Source organism: Cololabis saira, chromosome 14 (genome assembly GCF_033807715.1).
Source record: "Cololabis saira isolate AMF1-May2022 chromosome 14, fColSai1.1, whole genome shotgun sequence".
NCBI classification, from domain to species: Eukaryota; Metazoa; Chordata; class Actinopteri; order Beloniformes; family Belonidae; genus Cololabis; species Cololabis saira.
In genome coordinates, this window is record NC_084600.1 from 3,188,505 (window position 1) to 3,205,000 (window position 16,496).

General features: G+C 44.6%; 2 protein-coding genes across 4 annotated transcripts in view; both read right to left on the bottom strand.

Moving 5' to 3' along the window:
• The window catches only part of sh3pxd2b (SH3 and PX domains 2B), a 62,996-nt gene extending 57,366 nt beyond the window's left edge, over window positions 1–5,630 (bottom strand). For 2 of the 3 annotated variants that reach the window (XM_061739424.1, XM_061739423.1), the window contains exon 1: window positions 5,284–5,630. In XM_061739424.1, coding sequence (XP_061595408.1) covers window positions 5,284–5,355 — 72 coding nt within the window. In that variant the 5' untranslated portion in view covers window positions 5,356–5,630. The remainder of the gene's footprint in view (window positions 1–5,283) is intronic. The other variant, XM_061739425.1, reaches the window with a different exon arrangement.
• Window positions 5,631–9,287: 3,657 nt separating this feature from the next.
• LOC133460209 (leukocyte cell-derived chemotaxin-2-like) overlaps window positions 9,288–16,496 on the bottom strand; it is an 8,745-nt gene continuing 1,536 nt past the window's right edge. The window contains exons 3-6 of the mRNA XM_061740782.1: window positions 15,642–15,950; window positions 14,613–14,703; window positions 12,597–12,739; window positions 9,288–9,684 (exon numbers count right to left, since the gene is read on the bottom strand). Of these exons, the coding sequence (XP_061596766.1) occupies window positions 9,518–9,684; window positions 12,597–12,739; window positions 14,613–14,703; window positions 15,642–15,950 (710 nt within the window). The 3' untranslated portion in view covers window positions 9,288–9,517. The remainder of the gene's footprint in view (window positions 9,685–12,596; window positions 12,740–14,612; window positions 14,704–15,641; window positions 15,951–16,496) is intronic.

A 16,496-nucleotide genomic window follows, 5' to 3' on the forward strand; every position in this document is an offset into this window, starting at 1 on the left:
CCAACTTGGAGTCATTAACTTAAAGGCTAAGCTCCGCTGTATCTGAAGGCATCTGTTTCACACTAACCAAAAAGCAAAATGCTCCTTTGTCCCCCCCCCTTACATTGCAGGCAGTACTGGAGTTGATGGGGGATGAGGGGGGATGAGGGGGGACGGCATCCCCCCCTGAAATAAAAACGGTCCAAATCATCCCCCCTGTAAAACTGCCATCCCTCCTTTCCATCCCTTATGTCATTTCATCAATGAATGTGGTTTTACTGCTATTTCAACATTTAGAGTCATCACCAGAAAAATAACACCAGAAAAATAACTTATTTGACCATTTTCACCTGTTTCAAGTAAATTTTCACTTGAAATAAGTAGGAAAATCTGCCAGTGGGACAAGATTTATCTTCTTATTACAAGCAAAAAAATCTTGTTCCACTGGCAGATTTTTCTACTTATTTCAAGTGAAAATTGTCTTGTCTTGTTTTAAGTGTAATGAGATTTCTTTATGAAAATTAGACATTTTAACTAGAAACAAGACAAATATTCTTGTTAATATTGTGAGTTTTTGCAGTGATCCATTTTACTTATCCTGTGAAGGACAGAGTCATATTGATAAGTTCAGAAAAGTGTTTTTTATTGTTGTGTTTTGATGTATTTGATGTAAGCCCAGTGGATATTTAAAGCTTACAGAAGGCTGCATTTAACTGCTGCTATGTCATTCCTGCAGTATTTTCTGCAGGTGTTTTGGTCACTGCTATTATTTGTAATATATTATATTATTTGTATTCAGCACGACTTATCTGTCCCCATATGATAAAATCCACCACCCCCCTTGATTTTTTTTTACAACTCCAGTACTGATTGCAGGTATCCCTGGGCTAATATTTGTCCTCTGATCCCCCCGACCAGTAGCAGCAGATGGCGGTGCATCCTGTCTCTGGTTCTGCTGGAGGTCTCTTCCTGCTAAAGGGGGATTCTTTCCTCTCCAGCGACAGCTGCATACCCATGACAGGGGAATGAATAAATAAAGTAAAGGAATTTTATTAACTGGTTTTATGTGATGCAACTTAATGAAGTGGATTTAACTGGCACGTGGCACATGACTGGGTTTGACTGGAACTGGACTGTAATGAACAACACAAATGAACTGTGGGGAAGTGATTTGAACTAATGTGCTGAATCTCTTCATACTCATATTTTTGGTCAATAAAGCACTTTTGATAGACGAGTCCTCTAATGAATGAAGCCGAGGAGAGTTGTGTCATTTGGAAGTAATGTGCCGGTAACTTTTTAAATTCATACAGTACTTTTTGCCGCCCAGGATGATTGTTTAGTCAAAATGTTACCCTCGGTTCACATTTAAGTAGAAAGGATATCCCATTATTTCACTTCCTAGGGCATCTGAATCACTTCCTGCTGAAGAATGGAACATTATCCGGTCTGAACGCAGCAGGCTGCTTATAAAAGGCTCTGTAGCGGATATGGCCATGGCAGGTATCGCCCTCCGAGTGATAAATGAGCACAGAGATGAGCATTAAGATAAGTAAATATGTTCACTAAAAGTTCAGTCTTCTTCTAAAAAACACTAATCTAATCTAATCAGTGGAGTGTGGAGGCGGCAGACGTGGACTTTCAGTCTGCAGTCAGAGAGGAGGCGGGTGGAAACTCCCTGGTGGCTCCTTGTGTCTGGCGGCCCTCCACTGGCCCTCCACTAGCCCTACACCGGCCCTCCACCGGCCCTCCACCAGCCCTACACTGACCCTCCACTAGCCCTCCACTGGCCCTCCACTAGCCCTACACCGGCCCTCCACCGGCCCTCCACCAGCCCTACACTGACCCTCCACTAGCCCTCCACTGGCCCTCCACTAGCCCTCCACTGGCCCTCCACTAGCCCTCCACTGGCCCTCCACTAGCCCTCCACTGGCCCTCCACTGGCCCTCCACTAGCCCTACACCGGCCCTCCACCGGCCCTCCACCAGCCCTACACTGACCCTCCACTAGCCCTCCACTGGCCCTCCACTAGCCCTACACCGGCCCTCCACCGGCCCTCCACCAGCCCTACACTGACCCTCCACTAGCCCTCCACTGGCCCTCCACTAGCCCTCCACTGGCCCTCCACTAGCCCTCCACTGGCCCTCCACTAGCCCTCCACTGGCCCTCCACTGGCCCTCCACTAGCCCTCCACTGGCCCTCCACCGGCCCTCCACCGGCCCTCCACTAGCCCTCCACCGGCCCTCCACCGGCCGTCCACTAGCCCTCCACTGGCCCTCCAATAGCTGTCTTCGGGTCAAATAAGGAGGAAGAGAAGAAGGGAGGAAAGAAGGAAGGAAGGAAGAAAGAAGGAAGGAAGGGAGAAAAGAAGGAAGGAAGGAAGGAAGGAAGGGAGAAAACAAGGAAGGAAGGAAGGAAGGAAGGAAGGAAGGAAGGAAGGAAGGAAGGAAGGAAGGAAGGAAGCAAGGAAGGAAGGAAGGAAGGAAGGGAGAAAACAAGGAAGGAAGGAAGGAAGGAAGGGAGAAAAGGAAGGAAGGAAGGAAGGAAGGAAGGAAGGAAGGAAGGAAGGAAGGAAGGAAGGAAGGAAGGAAGGAAGGAAGGAAGGAAGGAAGAAAAGAGGAAGGGAAAAAGGAAGGAGAGAGCAGAAGGAAGGAAGGAAGAATGAAAAGAAGGAAAGAAAGAATGAAAAGAAGGAAAGAAAGAAGGAAGGAAGGGAGAAAAGAAGCAAGGAAGGAAGGAAGGAAGGAAGGGAGAAAACAAGGAAGGAAGGAAGGAAGGAAGGGAGAAAACAAGGAAGGAAGGAAGGAAGGAAGGAAGGAAGGAAGGAAGGAAGGAAGGAAGGAAGGAAGGAAGGAAGGAAGGAAGGAAGGAAGGGAGAAAAGAGGAAGGGAAAAAGGAAGGAGAGAGCAGAAGGAAGGAAGGAAGGAAGGAAGGAAGGAAGGAAGGAAGGAAGGAAGGAAGGAAGGAAGGAAGGAAGGAAGGAAGGAAGGAAGGAAGGAAGGAAGGAAGGAAGGAAGGAGAATTAGGTCATTTTGACCCGAAGACAGTACAAGGGTTAAAGCAACACGGTGGAACTTTTGCAACTTCCAACGACATATTTTCAGACTTAGTTGGTGCTAAACAATCCGACAGGGTTATCTGAGTTTTTTTTAGTTGTTTGTCATTTCAGACGCCCAACATTTGTTTTCCTTCTCCTTTTCCCCCCATAATATGTTGCTTTTAGGAGCACGGCATGGTTCAGGAAGATTTGAGCTCTCGGGCCTGGATGTGTTGAGAGAATATGGAAAGCACGAACGAAGAGAGCCAACGGACAGATGGAGGAGACGCAGGACTGCGAGCCCTGCGTGCCCTTGGCCGCCGCCGCTCGCTACGGTATCCAGTCTGTTTGTCGCAGGTTTAATTTTTTACACTAAATGGATGCGGACCAACACGCTGGAGCGCCCGTGCGGGGGACACGCCGTGCACACGGAAGTAACACAAACACCTGCCTGGGGGGGGGCCTTGGCTGTGGCTTCTATGATGTCATTCATCACGTGTTACTTTACTTTACTCTCCGTCCGTTTGCCCTCACCCACGTTCCGCTGCTCCCGCCGTTCGCTTGCAGACGAAACCGCTCAGAGCCTCATTGTCCGTGAATTACAGACGAGCGAGAGACCGCGCTTTGTCCTTCTGACATTCTTGTCTCCCACACAGACCTTGCAGTGATTATTGAGAAAGGAAAAGTTGCCGCTACGTCCTGCATTTACAAGCCTACACAAATTACATAACAGTGCAAAACAAATCCCTTCAAAAAAACACTTACAAAACTGCATTTTATGGCTCTTTAATGTCTAACCCCATCAGTATAGATACATAATCCAAAGCATCACTAAAACTGGCACATCTTGGCACGGTTTGGTATCAGTTCCTGTTTTATTTTGAAACCCGTGTCTGTGTTTCAGTTCTGTCTGGACTTCCCTTGTTCCCATCTGCCCTGATTGTCGTCACTTGTGTCTCGGCAACCCTTCTGTGTATATCTTGTCTTGTCTTTCCCTCGCTCCCTGCTGGTCCCTAGTGGTTCATCCCTCCATGTTTCCTGTGATGTTTTTGGTAGGCTCTTGTGGGGTTTTTTTTTGTCAACCCTGCTCTGCAGGGCTTTTGGTTTTGTTTGGCATAATGGAACTCCTGCCTCCTGGTCTCTCCTGCGTTTGGGTCCTAACAAACCAACTCTTGATCATTTCTCTCCCTCCGTCTCCTGGCCTTTCAATCAGTCAGTTGGGCTTCCTAGTCACGTTTGGCAGCAGGTGGGATTCTCCCAAAGCTGGGCCTGTGACAAGAGTTCCAACATAACAAGGTCTGAAAACCTTCCACTGGGTGAGATGTGAAGACCCACGGAGCTCCACGACACCACGGACCAGCAGAAGAGTAAAAACCATCCAGCATTTCCTTCCTCATCTCCATCCAGCTTCACGTTTGACACAGCTTGAAAGTTGGTAGCACAAAGCTGCGACGCTTATTTGAAAGCAGGCCCGCCCTGCTGGGTGGTGGAACACTTCCAGTGAAGTCAGCTGCTATGACCACACTTATGAAGACATGATCCAAATAAATACAAAAAAAACCTACTGTACTGTTGAATTTTGACCAAAGCATGACACAGACACGTCAGCTTGTACAATTAAAGACAGATCACATCTCCTTTGGTGTGGGACAGGTCCTGGTAGTTGGACACCTACGTCCTCTACAGAGAACTTTGTCAACATATACAAAAGACGAGAGATGGGACAGAGAAATGATGTCTACATCCACGTCACCCACACATGTGATAATAGGACTCACTTGGAACCAGACCACTGAGGGAGGGTCATAGGTCACATGGGCCATTTACTGCTTTCCTAATGACACTCAAAACAACCAGTAAAACACGCACTTATCGCTCTCTTAACAGTTTAAGGGTAAAAAGTTTGTGAACAAAAGACTGAAAAAAGCACAGGGTGTCCTTTCATCAGGGGGGGGGGGGGGGGGTGGAGGGGGTCTGTCTGTCTGTCATCAACCACCCAGCCTTTTCTCCACTGACTATTCTTCTTAGATAAAAACAACTTAAATAACCACAACAGATAATAACAAGCAGTGGGTTTGAAAAAAGCGCTTGTTTGATGCGCTTTGGTCCATCTGGGTCTGACTTGGGTAAAACTGTAACTTGACACGCTCTTTGTTTTGACTTTCCCGTCAGGAAAAGAGGCAGGATTGCAGAACCAGGCCGGGGAACAACAGCAGAACAGTATTAGTGGGGTTTTGCGGGGTTTTGCGGGAGACGCACTGACTCACGTAGTGTTTGCTGGGGTTGCGCCGCTTCTGGACGTCCTGCACGGTCACTTCGTGGACGGTGCGCCGCGGCATGCTGCCCTCTTCTCTGTCCTCTTCTCTGCAGATCTCTCGGTGGTGGAAACCTCACAGGCGATCACTCAAAAAGAAAAGGAAAAGAACAACTAACTTTTCGCCACGACGCTCTTTTTTGGTCATCCGCGCCGCTCGGACCCGCGATCAGACGCTGTTTTTCCAAAGTCAGTCAGGCTGCTGCGTAAAAACGTCCTCCACGGCGATCAGGGCTGTCCTCTCCTCGGAGGGGGACAAGTCTCTCTCTCCCTCTCTCTCTCTCCCTCCCTCTCCCTAACCTCTTTCTCTGTCTGATCCCGACCAAACTCCCAGCCTATCCCAGCTCGCCCACTCCCACCCAGCAGCTGGAATGCTCCCTCTCTCCTCAGCGCGGACCAGCCCCTCTCGGCGTCAAGCATGATTTATGGTCCGGCGTTAAATCGACGGCGTAGGTTACGCGTACTACGCGTAACGTGCGGTGTGCGTTGCCGCGTAACCTACGCCGTAGGCTCTGCGTTGGTGTAACGCGGAACCATAAATCAGCCTTCACGGCAAACCAGGAATACTGGAGGGTTCAGTCAGCACTGCCCGGGTGGATGTGGAGGTCTGAGGACACAAGCAAAGGAAGCTGGAAAAATGGCTTAAGAAAGAGAAAAGAAAGCAATATGGAAATATGGAAAAAATTGAGTGAATGATGAATGAATAAAGTGATGCACCTAATTTGCAATTATTCTAATTATTTTTCTGTTTATATTTTCATTTATTGGCCATTGTCACTAAATGTTCTATTTTTGATTGATTTTGAGTTTTTATTTAGATTCAATTTCAATTCAATTTTTTTCAATTCAATTTTATTTATATAGCGTCTAATACAACAAAAGTTGTCTCCAGACGCTTTCCAGAGACCCAGAACATGAACATAAACCCCCGAGCAGTTATTACATAAAAATGGCAGGTAAAAACTCCCCTAGGGGGAGAAAAACCTTAAGCCAAACAGTGCAAGGAGAAACTTCCCTTTAGGAGGGAAGAAACCTTGAGCAGGACCAGGCTCGTAGGGGGGGACCCTCCTGCCGAAGGCCAGACTGGGGGGTCAGGGACGGCAACAGCACAGCAGGCAGGTGGAAGCAGCAACGGGATGACCGGGGGTGGGGACCGCAGGCCAGCACGCAGCTCCTGAAGCTCCGGCCCAATCATCAAGCCCCAGGTTAGGTGCAGGGTCGGGGAAAGGTTGAGAAGGGGCAGGGCCAGGGAGAGGAGTCTTGATGAGTCTATTTCGGTCCATTTGGATACAACATAATACAACATAAAAAAGGTCCAATATTTTAAGTGGCACCGAAAAGTAGGCTGAAGCAGAGGCTTATTATGCCTACCCTTTTATGAACCTCGGCTTAGGAGGTTTTACACAAAACAAAACTAATAATTTGGGTTCAAACATTGAAAAATAATGGATATATTGGACAAGTAACGGATGTATCTAGACAAGAAGCAAAGACAAAAAAAAAAACAAAGAGAAAAACAAAACAAAAAACATACTATAAAATACAAGGAGTGATAAATTAAGTGGTTTTTGGCTAGAGACTGTACAGCGCGTAGAGCAGAGGTATTTCATTTCATGAAGTTTTTACTCTCATGTTAAAATACCAGTTTCTATCTCATGATGGCTGGGATATTGGATTCCCAAGACCCTGAGCAGGATAGAGGGAGGAGGAGATAAGGGATGGGTGGACTGTCTGGTTACCCGCCCCCCCCCCCCCACACACACACACAAACATGGCTTATCATGCCAGTGATAGCAAGAGACCAAACAAGAGTAAATATTGGTCAGCTTTGTGAAAGTGACTTCACCTCTGCACCTGTTGGAGGACTGAGCTAGAAATGAAGAAACTTCCTTTCTGTTGCTAATTTCCCTGTCCTTATTTACATTTTCCAACTATTTTTCCCCCTGACATTTATTTATTTATTTTACAATGTATTTTATTTATTATTATCATTATTATTTCAATATGTATTTATTCCCAAAGTGGGTCAGAAAAAGAAGAAAAAGGACACCCTTCCTGTCTACTAAGTCCTGTATTTTTAGTTTTCGTTTTGCATTGATTCTTCAGTATGAAATAAAATCAAGCAACACATCTCGTGGATTCTCCCTCCGACTGAGGCCTTGCTGTTGGGGTGCTGGGTTTTTGTTTATGATGCAGTCTTTGGCTGAAAGTCTACATCCTTCCACGGATAGAACATGTGGGTTATGTCATCTAATGTGACCCAGACCAGACCACATCCACACCTCCAAACGTGGTTAAAGTGATTGGTTCCCAATGTATCCTGGGAGCATTCACTTTTTTATTTAAAGTATTATTGTGGAGTTAAATCAACCCTAGATCTATCACCAGGGGGTAATGAGTTTATACCTTCGTTAGGGAGCAAAACAACATGGATGGAAGCTCTTTGTTCATTAGGCAAAACATTCTGTTTAAATATAGATAAATCTGGTGCCCTCATTCAAGAAAAAGTACAAAACAGAGATTTAAGCAGATTTTCTTATCACACTGTGGTATGTAACCCCTTAAGACCCTTAAGAGTTACTGTTCACCAAAAAGGTTTCTTTTCATACAACAGATAATAAATGAAAAAAACAAACAGGCACCATCAGAGCCTGGCTCTGGTTCTACATCAGATTACATCCTCCTATCTTTTTGTCTTGGAGTGTACCACGTCACCACGGCCCACAAAATAATGGGCTGCACTCTCCCCTCCCTGGAGGAGCTGTACAAGGACCCATCTCACCCCGGACACTCACTCTTTGAACTGTTGCCATCAGGCAGACGTTTCAGGACACTGAAATCACGCACAAACACACTCAAGAACAGTTTCTATGCCAGAGCCATAACTACACTCAATACTGCTAAATACTCAAACTGACTTATTCCATGTGCAATACTGACCGAACCGTGCAATACCTGCCAAATGTGAATACTGTATGTTGTCTTCCTGTTTGTGTCCTTTTAGAGATTATTTATTTTTATAGTTGTTGTTGTTTTAATATATATATTTGTTTAAACCATGCACCTTAAAGAATATTGCATCCAATTTCGTTGTACCTGTACAAAGACAGTAAAGACAATCTATTCTATTCTATTCTATTCTAAATAATGTGCTGAGTAAAGTTGACAGCTGTAAATTTAAAAAAAGAAAAGTAACAAAAAACAAAACAAAACTTTTTCCCTCTTTTATAGATTCTGGAAAAAAAGACTGTAACTTACCTGGTCATTATTCATGTAACTAAAAAACATTCAATAACAACATTATTAATATGTCTTATTGGTTGTATTTTTGAAGGTTGTACAACAGACAACATGACCAACTCGGGGCTGTGACTGACAGCTTTTATGCAGAAATAGCTCCATCCCGTGGTGAGTTGTGCTCATTACATTAAAACTGTCGATGTGGCACTTCATTGTTGTTTAGACACAGCCCTTATTTACGTTATCCAATTAAACGGGAGGCGCACTGGGACGGAAATAACAGGACTGTCATAATGACTGAGAATTCAGAATAAAGTTTTTAGAGAACAGTAAGTTTTTAGAGATGAGGGACTGCCCATCTTCACATCCCGTCTTTTACTTCTCCCTGGGTTTTGGGAAATAGAACAATTTGAACAAAAGCGGAAATGAATGCGTGCATCCTTCGCATCATTAAGATATAAATAGATAATAAATGTGTCCATGTTGTTGGGTGGGAAGAGGAAGAAAAAACTGTGAAAAATGTCATCAATTTTGCAATCGTTTTAGTTTGTACACTCAATTTTATGACATCATTTATAAAATGATAAAAACATGTAATACAAATAATACAAATATCTCTAGAACAAGCGATAAAGAATGATCAGTTATACAACTTAAATATCAAAAGCTTGAAACAGTAATTTACTTTATACTATTACTTGAAACATTGCAGTTTAAATCTATATTTTAGAAATATATTCAAGATACTCTAAATGTTAAAGATAGCCAAAGCTAATATGGCCATAGTAGAGAGGGATGGAAATGAGTACATCAGAGTGATATATAAGTAAAACCCGTTTCCTTTTGGTACCTCTATAGAAATAAGTTATAACAGAAGAGCTGTGTTCAGGTGCCGGGTTCCTCAGGACAAGGAAACATCTCAGAAGGTTTTAAATCCGAATCAGGTGTCACATGAAAGAAGACGGGTCAGAACCATCACACATTTGCAGCTCGAGGTGTGATGTTATTCCGGAGAAGCATTCCTGCAGAGGCAGCAGGTAGCCCAGGGCCTCGCCACGAGCCACCGGGCCAAAGTAACGGTAGGGCCGGATGTTGAAGATCTTCACACAGTACACTAGAGGAGACAGAAACAAAATCTGTTCATAAAGATCTCTATTGAAGGTTACTAAAGACTGAGTCAAACCGAGTCTTCTCTTTGTACGGAGATTCAAGAATATTAAATATATTCTGCTGGCTCCGTCACATTCATTTAGAACAGGAGTCTGCAACCCAACATGTTGAAAGAGTGCAACTGTGAGAAACCTTGGTGTTGTTTTCGATCAGGATTTGTCGTTTAAACCATATGTTAATCAGGTTTGTAAAATAGCCTTTTTCCATCTCCGTAATATCGCAAAGATTAGGAAAATCCTCTCGCAGAGTGATGCAGAAAAACTAGTTCATGCGTTTGTATCTTCTAGACAAGATTACTGTAATGTGTTATTAGCAGGATGTCCAAGTAATTTGCTGAATAGGCTCCAGCTAATCCAAAATGCAGCAGCCCAAGGTCTGACAGGAATCAGCAGGAGAGACTACGTGTCTCCAGTGTTAGCGTCGCTCCATTGGCTACCTGTAAAATTCAGAATCCAATTAAAAATTTTATTACTTGCGTATAAAGCCCAAAATGGCTTAGCTCCGCATTATTTGCAAGACCTGATAGTGCCTTATGTTCCTGGCAGAGCTCTCCGCTCTCAGAGTGCAAGTTTACTCGTAGTTCTTAGAGTATCCAAATGTAGATTTGGAGGGCGGGCACTTTGCTATCAGGCACCATTACTATGGAACCAACTTCCAATAAATAAAACCTTTCTGTTTATTAAAGCCTATAGTTAGTGTTTAGTAAACCTCTAGCTGGTGTTGGTAAATCTCTAGGTAGTGTAATCTCTAGTGTGTTAGAGTCGCTCCTGTAGTTTCTTGTGCTGGCCCCCCCTTTTCTTCTCGTTTTTCTCTTTTGTACATGGTGCAGCATCCTCTGCTGGTGGCGAAGAGCATCTCTGAATGCACAACACCGGATCCTGCAGCGTGGGAGTGAGAGGGGCAGGGTAACAGCCCGGTCAGGCGGGGGAGAGATTTGTCCGTAAAGACTCCTCTCCCTGGCCCTGCCCCTTCTCAACCTTTCCCCGACCCTGAACCTAACCTGGGACTTGCTGATTGGGCCGGAGCTTTGGGAGCTGTGTGTTGGCCTGCGGTCCCCACCCCCGGTCATCCCGCTGCTGCTTCCACCTGCCTGCTGTGTGCTGCTGACGTCCCCGACCCCCCAGTCTGGCCCTCGGCAGGAGGGTCCCCCCTTATGATCCAGGTCCTGCTCAAGGTTTCTTCCCTCCTAAAGAGGAGTTTTTCTTGCCACTGTTTGGCTTAAGGCTTTTCTCCCACTATGGGAGTTTTTACCTGTTTATGTAATAATTGCTCGGGGGTTTATGTTAATTTTCTGGGTCTCTGGAAAGCGCCTAGAGACAACTTTTGTTGTATTAGACGCTATATAAATAAAATTGAATTGAATTGAATTGAAAGAGCCATATTGGACCAAAAACACAAAAAACAAATATGTCTGGAGCCGCAAAAAATGAAAAGTCTTGTATCAGCCTTAGAAAGAAGACAAGTTTCTATATTAGTTAGAACTGGGGGAAGATTTTTTTTTTCATTATACACTTCGAGAAAAAAGTCGAAATGTCGAGAAAAAAGTCAAAATTTCGAGAAAAAAGTTGAAATGTCGAGAAAAAAGTCGAAATGTCGAGAAACAAGTCGAAATGTTGAGAAAAAAGTTGAAATGTCGAGAAAGAAAGAAAATAAGAAAAAAGAAAAAAGGGAAAAGGAAGAAAAAAAGAGAAAAAAAGGAAAAAAAGAAGAAAAAAAAGGGAAAAAAAAGGTCAAACATTTTTGCTCCAGGAGCCACTAGGGCGGCGCTAAAGAGCCGCATGCGGCTCTAGAGCAGCGGGTTGCCGAGCCCTGATTTAGACAGTTTTCAAAACTGTGGCCGTTAACTACAAGATGGAGAGATGAAAAAGCATTGTTCTTAAAGTAGACTAACATTATGCTCCATATAACATCAAGACATCACACACACGACACCGTCGTCCTGTCACGATTCTACAGATAAAAACAGCAAAGCTCCGAGAAGCAAACAACCTAAATGTAGGCTCCAGCCCACGGTGAACTTCCCACCATCATCAAGTCCCCACAGGCACTTAATGATCAGTGTCTCCGCATTAATGTTGGTATCACGCAGAGGTAATGTGTCTCTGTGATGTCTAATCATGTCTGCGCTTCAGCCGGAGATGAAAGGAGCTGACAGTACATGCATTCTTCTGATAATGCACTTCAATTAGGGCTATGAGCAGAATGAGGACTAATGATGTTTACTCATCATCCGTGCACCTTATCAGCTCAGGATGGTCTCAAAGCACATTTGTCTTGCATGAGCACATAGGTGCTCGGAAATATGCATTGCATGGCCATTTCTGGCACCAACACAGCAGCTTTGTTCTGTAATGATGGCCCATGAGTGGACGAGGGCCATTACTCACGAGTAGCTCTTGATGGGGCTTTGGACGAGGATGGGTCCTGATGTTAGAGGCAACGAGGAGTTCAGTGGAGTCTCAGCCCTGGTCTCAATATTCCTGGACTAATCCCTCTACATCGCTCGTTTTCACCCTCGTTTAATAGCCCCACCTTTACCCGAGCCGTGGCCTAGATCACAAGGATTTACATGCAGCGATAAGGTGAAAGGGGCTAATTAAACATGCTTTTTCCCCTATCTTTTGCAGCGCATGTCTCACAGGATTTGCTTGGAATTCTCTGGAAAACAGAGCAGATGCGTTTGCGAGTTTGAGCCTCCCTACCAACACGGGTCACACAACTGGCACGGCCTTTGTTTGGTCAAGCACTTTCATGTCGATCAAAATATTTCTACAACGACGATGTATTCCCATGAATAATTGCTCTCAGGGGTCACTTGTTCTCCAGGAACCGAACAGGCGTTTTGTCTTTTCTTACCGTCGCTTTGAAGCTTGACCCCATCGTACTGATGACCCGCCTGGTCTTTCCGGCTCACTGGACCTGCCAAAGAGCCCGAGAACGGAGCGTTGATCACACTGTAGTCGTCACACACCAGGTCCACGGCTCCGTGGAAGCTGTCTCTGCAGGGGGAGGGAGACCAAAACGCTCTTTCACGCTGCAGCCATACACATCCAATACAGTGAGATTTGTCACGTTTTCCCAAACTGGCAAGAAAATAGTAATAATAATTAGCGGTGAGGAAAAAAATCGATATTGCAATATATTGTTGCGCTCTCTGTCGCAATAAATAATCGATAAACTGATGGCAAATATCGATAATTTTTTACAACACACATAATGGAACCTGCAGCGTGGGAGTGAGAGGGGCAGGGTAACGGCCCGGTCAGGCGGGGGAGAGGTTTGTCCGTCAAGACACCTCTCCCTGGCCCTGCCCCTTCTCAACCTTTCCCCGACCCTGCACCCCAACCTGGGACTTGATGATTGGGCCGGAGCTTCGGGAGCTGCGTGCTGGCCTGCGGTCCCCACCCCCGGTCATCCCGTTGCTGCTTCCACCTGCCTGAACCCGCCTCCTCTGGTCATCCCGTTGCTGCTTCCACCTGCCTGCGGTCCCCACCCCCGGGCATCCCGTTGCTGCTTCCACCTGCCTGCGGTCCCCACCCCTGGTCATCCCGCTGCTGCTTCCACCTGCCTACGGTCCCCACCCCCGCTCATCCCGTTGCTGCTTCCACCTGCCTGCTGTGCTGTTGACGTCCCCGACCACCCAGTCTGGCCCTCGGCAGGAGGGCCCCCCCTTATGAGCCTGGTCCTGCTCAAGGTTTCTTCCCTCCTAAAGGGGAGTTTTTCTTGCCACTGTTTGGCTTAAGGTTTTTCTCCCACTAGGGGAGTTTTTACCTGCCATTGTTTATGTAATAATTGCTCGGAGGTTTTTGTTCTGGGTCTCTGGAAAGATCCTAGAGACAACTTTTGTTGTATTAGATGCTATACAAATAAAATTGAATTGAATTGAATTGAATAATGAATTTAGGCGGTGGTCACCGCACTTTTGTTCATGCACTTCAATTTGTCCAGCTGTACAGTGTTTATATTTACAAGACTAAGCAGTGAGGTTTATACAAATGCACTTTCTTTGTACATTGTATGAAGTTTTGGCATTGAATAAATGCACAACTACAGACATTTTCCTTTTTATGGGTATTTTTTCTTTTTGAGTCACATATGATATATCGTTGAAGAAATTTCTTACAACATATGGAATATCGTAGATATCGTGTATAGTGATATTATCGTTATCGTGGGCCACATATCGCCACAGTATTGAATTGTGAGTTACCCGTATCGTCCCACCCCTAATTTTAATATTAAGTAATTTGCTACAATGACGCTATAATGCATCCATCTGACTTTACTGAAATACATTTTTTAATCGACAATAAAAGGTTTCCAGACCTTTTGATAGAGCTCACCAGATCTTTACTTCTTGTTGGGAATCTACCAACCTGTGCATCTGTCCACACACCTAAGGTATTTGCTGTCTCTCCTGCAGGTTTATGATGTTTTCTTTTTAATTTACTGGTTTCCTTCACTTCCACTAAGATCACATTGCTGCCAAATGCCAACTTGTCAACTCAAACCTTCCAATCAAACTGATCAAAAGACGACCCAGATCACGATCAGCTGCAGTGACTTACTGTGATTTCAGCGAGTCATCAATGAGTTGGTTTGAAACTACTAACTACCGCAAAATGCCATCTCCTCACACGGTTCTTAAGGTAAAGACGCTTCATCCAGATTGTCTTTGATGTGGCTCTGTTGTCATGACAGACCAGACGGCAGGTTTGATCACAGAGAGACATCACAGAGGCCGGGCGTATTAGTTCTCGGCAGTATGAAATAAGACATGTTGCGTTATCAGCTCTGGCGTCGCGGGGCCGTCACCTTGCAGCCTGATTGATCTTCTGAGGCGTAAGCATGAATCAGACGGGGGAGAATCACCTTTCGGAGCTGAAAGCTCCACAGCCGTGTGCATCACAGGCCCGCACTCTGTTTTTGTGATGACCGGCACAAAGGACACTCCAGGCTCCAGCTGCAGACGAGGGGAGATGGGATGTGTTATTTCTTTTCCCCCCCAAGAGTCTGAAAGTCTTGCATCACGCCATTTCAAAGGGATGAGTGCAAGGAGGATATATAAAAGGAGAAAAAAATAGGTTTGACATCCGCTGAGTGTGAGTGACCACATGTTCTACTCATGTGGGAATAACGCCAATGACAGCAGGAAGGCACTACTTTGTTATATCTTTCTCATCAGTTACATCTCAGTTGCTCACGTTCTACCCTTTAAATCCCTGTTTTGTTTTGTTTTTTTGTCTGAAAAACCTTGCTGGATGTTTATTACTCTTCGCATCATTTGTGTGGGCTATGAGCGCGCCACTGCACCTTGTAGCACCTTATAATGTAATAATTTCCTGAAAATGTAATAAAATTTGCACTTACCTCAATCAAAAATGTAATAAAATCCAATAATGTAATAACTTCACCAATAATGTAATAAAATATACTGACTGATATAGTAATAACATTTTTACCGATAATGTATTACATTATTACATTATTGGGAATTTATTACATTTTCAGGTGGGTCTTTTTTTTCCTTTTTTTTTCAAAACTGATAATGTAATACTTGACAGATAATGTAATATATATGTTCATTTTCAGTCCAGAGTTCTACATTTTGTGTTTAAAGTATCTAAGAATATTATATACGCTGGATTTGAAACACCAGAATTATTATTGGGTTAAATTGCAGACTTTGAGTACCATGTAATAAATTCCCAATAATGTATTACATTATCGGTAAAAATGTTATTACAATATCCATCAGGATATTTTATTACATTATTGGGGAAGTTATTACATTATTGGGTTTTATTACATTTTCGATTGAGTTAAGTGCAAATTTTATTACATTTTCAGGCGTTATTACACTTCAATGTGGAAATTATTCCATTCTAGGGTGCTCCACACCTTGCAGGCAGCACTGCTGCAGCTTGCTGTCGGAGCACTTGTCCTTCAGGTACCGGCCCTGGCAGATGTAACGGCGCGGCTGGCAGATTCCTCCCATCCTGGTGCAGCTCTCGTCCTCCCGCTCCCCCGCGGAAACTCTCCCGCTTCCCGTCTTCTTCAGCTTCTTTCGAGGACTCCCAGGCTCCGGCCTCCTGTCGTGAGAGGGCGCGTGACCCCCCCTGGCCTTGCTGCTGCTGCTGCCGCTGCTCTTATCAGAGCTGAGAAGATCCTCACTCTCACTCAGCTCACTTCCTAAACCCAACTGGACGTCTGAAGGGGAGATGAGAGGAACAGAATTAACAGCAACATTCACAGCATATTGAACATTAGTATTTCTTGTTTTAACCCTTTTCATCTATAATTGAGCTGTTGAATGCACATGTAATAACCTCATTAGACTCAACAGCCTTTACCTATATAGATGGACAGACTGTAAATTATTTTCTGTGAGGATTTCTCAGCATCTTTAACCCTTGTGCGTTCTTTGGGTCAAAATGACCCAATTCTTCTATCCTTCTTTCCTCCTGCCATGCTCTCTCCTTCCTTCTTCCTTTCCTCTTTTCCTCCTTTTTTACCCTCCTTTACTCCCTTTTCTTCCTACCTCCCTTCCATCATTCGTTCCTTTATTACCTTCTTTGCTTTTCCTTCCTTCTTTCCTTATTTTATCCATTCCTTCCTTCTTCCCTCCCTTCTTTTTTTCCTTTTCTCCATTCCTTCCTCCCTCCCTTCTTTCCTTTTCTCCCTTCTTTCCTTTCTTTCTCCCTTCTTTCCATCTTTTCTCCCTTCCTTACTCCCTTTCCTACTTCCTTCCTTCTT